General features: G+C 40.1%; 1 protein-coding gene across 1 annotated transcript; it reads right to left on the bottom strand.

The window, feature by feature from the left end:
* Window positions 1-243: 243 nt before the first annotated feature.
* LOC142537540 (uncharacterized) lies at window positions 244-708 on the bottom strand. The gene has a single exon (XM_075643048.1). The coding sequence runs from the start codon at window positions 706-708 to the stop codon at window positions 244-246; it is 465 nt and encodes a 154-aa protein (XP_075499163.1).
* Window positions 709-4,596: the final 3,888 nt, after the last annotated feature.

The following is a 4,596-nucleotide window of genomic DNA, read 5'->3' as shown; positions in this document are numbered from 1 at the left end:
ACAACACATACCTCACGTACGAGTGTCAGAACTCGGGGCTCGAGTTGTCATCCGCAGCATCTTCATCATCCTCGTCCATGGGCTGCGGCGGTGATAGATCTGGTCATGGGTAAAATTAACAACTAAGGGAGTAAAATAAAATAAAATAATAAAAACAAAATGAATGCTAAAAAATAAAAATTGTGGGTTGCCTCCCACACAGCGCTTGATTTAACGTCGTCAGCCCGACTGTCACTAGACTGCTCAAGGTGGGTCGTATGATTTCTTGGATGCCCTTATTGCCACCAGTTGACCTTCAACTTCCATGGTCATCTTTCCTCGTTTAACGTCAATGATGGCTCCAACAGCAGCCAATAATGGTCGTCCTAGAATGACGTGAACGTTCTGACTATTCTCCATGTCAAGTACCACGAACTCTGCTAAAACCTTCAATTTGTCGATCCAAAGTTCAACATCTTCCACGATGCCCAACGGTGTCCTGATCGATTTATCTGCCATTTGTAAGCTTAGTCCTGTGGGCCTCATCCTGCTCAATCCAAGTTTCTCGTAGAGAGAACTTGGCATTATATTTATGCTCGCTCCTGAGTCACAGATAGCTTTTTCCACTAAATGACCCCCTATTTCACATGGCATAATAAATTCAGCGGGATCTAGCAACTTCTGAGGACGATTTCTTCGTTTTCCTTCGGTAAATTCACCTTCCACCATATCTGCAAACTCATTATTAATGTGTAGGTTCTTGAGATCTTCAAGACCTTTTTTCTTTTAAAATTCAGCTTGTCATTGTAAAAATCTCTGGGGGTAGGGAAGTAGAGAAATATCAATGCATTGATTTAAATCATACCTTCATATTTTGTGGGGCTCTTAGCTCCTAATCGTTATTACAACACCATCTGATTAGGGTTAACTAATAACAGCGGAAAACGAGTTTAAAATTTTATTTACAATGAGCCCAAATCTTTTTATTTGAATACTAAAAATAGTATAATCTCACATCATAAACATGCCCACACGTAATCAAAACCAATCATATACAAACAACTCATATCCTCGGGACATGCCCCGGTATATAAATACATATACATATATACTGGGAACAAAACATAAACCTCAACTCAAACTGTAACTCCCTCCAGAAGTACCTTCTCCGGTCTCCTGATAACCTGGAGTACCTGCCATTGTCCACAAACAAAGACAACAACAGCCCCCCTTGGGGGTGAGCAAAGCTCCGTATGAAACAACCAATCATATATACCACAGATATCTAAACAATGATATATGGTATGCAATGGATGTATGTCGTGGAGGTATCAGGTCAAATACCCATCCACTGAGCATATTTCAGAATCAAACGAATCGCTATCAAATCAATGCTCGAGCTGGCACACCAGCCTCAATAAGGGATACTCGTATGATAGCGTCGACAAAGCGCCATCAAATCCCAAATCTCATATCCAATCATCGGGGCCACAAATGTCTATGTCTTTAAGGGTCATGTAATACCAAACATAGCATTGTGTTCACAAACCCCAGAATCCAATCAAATCATATCAGGGTATCCAATCAATAACGTAATTTGAAGTCATTAATATGAGTTTCATATATCATTTGAAACTTCAAAAATTCATATCAAATCCAAATCATATCATATCCAAATTCCGACATCGAATATGAGTTTATTTTCGGTTATTCTACTACATATAGGAATTTCAACTTCAAATACATGCTATTCCAGCACTTTGATATTTAGAGCTGCTGGAACCAGAAGAAATTTACCTCAGTCAGAAGCCCTTGACGCGATGATTCCGAATATATAATTTGTTTCAAGTTTGGACAACGTTTCGAGGTGATTTCGTACGAAAGAAATCGAATTTCCTCTTTCTCTCTCGAAACTTCAGCAAGGAATGAAGAAAATACAGACAAAATTCATTCTTATCAGCTTTATAACATGTGCTACAGAGGCATTCGCGCATATGCGCGACAAAACTCGCGCATATGCGCGCATAGTTCTGCCCGCGCGTGCAGTTCTGCGCGGGTGCGCGCCTTGCTCTGTCCGAAACGCTATTTTAGGTTTCGAATTAGCAAAAACGGTAAACAGGAAAGTTGTAGATCTATGTCTTGGCTTTCATTTGCCACTAACCTCACTCAATTTGGGTATCGGATGCAAGAGTTATGCTCATTCTCCCAAACTGTGTCATTGTAGGAACTACAACGCACACGATACACTTCGGGATGATTTTGCCCATATTTTCAAATGGATTTGGACAAAACTCAATACATGAAAGTTTTAGTATTATGTATTATATTTCCAATGAAATTGGCCTCATGTCATTTGGACCAATACTCTGTTAATTATGCTAAAAACCGTAACATGTATCACTTTTCTGTTGCGGTTCATCATATGTTTCAAATACAAATCAATTTCTAATACAATCTTTCATCCTCACCACCTATTTTCTCACTTTCATTGTCATGATATACATCATATACATAATCACATGACATTTTCATGAATTATCGGTAATCAACATAGGATTTACGATAATACGATACACGGTCCTTACATTTCTCCCCCACTTAAAAGATTTCGTCCTCGAAATCTCAAGTGTCCATATATACATAACATTGGCAAACATATAGTACGTCACCAATTATAGTACGTATCAAAACTAAAATCAGTAAATTGATCACTATACATTGAATACAATGGAACAAACGGAAGAGAATCAAACAAATGCGGATATGAATCTCGCATCTTGCTCTCCAATTCCCACGTCGACTCTCCACCCCATGTCGTGTCCATTGCACTCGAACTAGCGGAATCGATTTATTACGCAATACTTTCTCCTTCCGATCCATAATACCAACATGTTGTTCGACATAGGAAAGAGAAGGATCAAGTTCAACCTCATCAGGTGCAAGTACATGTGATGGATCTGGTTCATATTTCCTCAGCATAGAAACATGAAACACATCATGAATAGCAGATAGAGCTGGTGGCAATGCCAATCGATACGCAAGATCACCAACTCGATCCAGAATCTCGTATGGACCAACATAACGAGGAGATAATTTCCCTCGCATGCCAAATCGAACAGTGCCTCTAAAGGAAGATATTTTCAAAAATACTCTGTCACCTTTCTGGAATTCCAAGGGTCGTCTTCGTTTATTTGCATAACTCGTTTGGCGATCCTGAGCAGCTTTCATCCGCTGCCGAATTAACTGAACCTTATCATTCATTTCCTGTATCATTTCAGGTCCAGCCAATTGTCTCTCACCAATCTCATCCCAGAATAACGTTGATCTACATCGTCTCCCATATAGAGCTTCAAACGGTGCCATACCGATACTCGTCTGAAAGCTATTATTATAAGAAAATTCGACCAATGGTAAGGCATCTTGCCATCCCATTCTGAAGTCCATCACAACAGCACGCAACATATCCTCTAACGTTTGAATCGTACGCTCGGTCTGGCCATCAGTTTGAGGATGATAAGCAGTACTCATAGCCAAACGCGTACTCATCGCTTCCTGAAAACTACCCCAGAATTTAGAAGCAAATCTTGGATCACGATCAGATATAATCGAGACTGGCACACCGTGCAGTCTCACCACATTCTCAATGTATAAACGGGCCATTCTCTTATAAGGATAAGTCCGCTCATACGAAATAAAATGTGCAGATTTCGAAAGCCGATCAATAATAACACAAATAGCATCACATCCCTTGGGCGAATGAGGTAAATGAGTCACGAAGTCCATAGCAATATGTTCCCAATTCCACTTTGGGATTTCGAGACTATGGAGTAAACCTCCAGGTTTCATTCTTTCGGCTTTCACTTGCTGGCATACAAGACATTTCGAAATAAACTCAGCAATGTCCTTCTTCATACGTTTCCACCAGAATTGAGGTCTCAATGTCAAATACATCTTTCGACCTACAGGGTGAATACTGTATTTACTACAATGTGCTTCTCCAAGAAGGGCAGATTTCAAATCAGAATCATCAGGAACTACCAGCCGACCACTAAGTCGTAAAGAACCATCAGAAGAAATTTGAAATCCAGACTGATGTCCAGCAGATACAAGTTCTTTCGACTTTTGGATCTGAGCATCGCTTCGTTGGGCCTTTTGTATTTTCGATATCAAGTTCGGCTCAATTTGCAATGCTAAACAGTGACAGAATTCCAATTCAAGTGAAAAGTCCAGCCAGAAGTACATATATCCTCGTGTACTTTGGCGACACAAACAGAGGCTAAAACAGAATCATAAACTTTCCGACTAAGGGCATCCGCAGTAACATTCACCGATCCAGGGTGATATTGAATCTCACAATCAAAATCCTTCAGGAGATCCATCCACCTGCGTTGCCTCATATTCAAATCAGATTGAGAAAAGAGGTATTTCAGACTTTTATGGTCCGAATAGATAACAAACTTTTCTCCGTACAAATAATGGCGCCAAATCTTCAGAGCAAACACAATGGTGGCCAATTCGAGATCATGAACCGGATAACGAGTTTCATGAGATTTCAATTGACGAGACGCATAAGTAACCACTTTGCCATGTTGCATCAGAACACAGGCCAAACCTTTA

This window comes from Primulina tabacum, chromosome 2 (genome assembly GCF_025594145.1).
Source record: "Primulina tabacum isolate GXHZ01 chromosome 2, ASM2559414v2, whole genome shotgun sequence".
Classification (NCBI taxonomy): domain Eukaryota; kingdom Viridiplantae; phylum Streptophyta; class Magnoliopsida; order Lamiales; family Gesneriaceae; genus Primulina; species Primulina tabacum.
The sequence above is the reverse complement of the archived record's forward strand: the minus strand, read 5'-3'. Positions and strand labels throughout refer to the sequence as shown.

Coding starts and splice junctions, on each gene's coding strand:
- LOC142537540 (XM_075643048.1), bottom strand. CDS start 708: ATGGTGGAAGGTGAATTTACCGAAGGAAAACGAAGAAATCGTCCTCAG.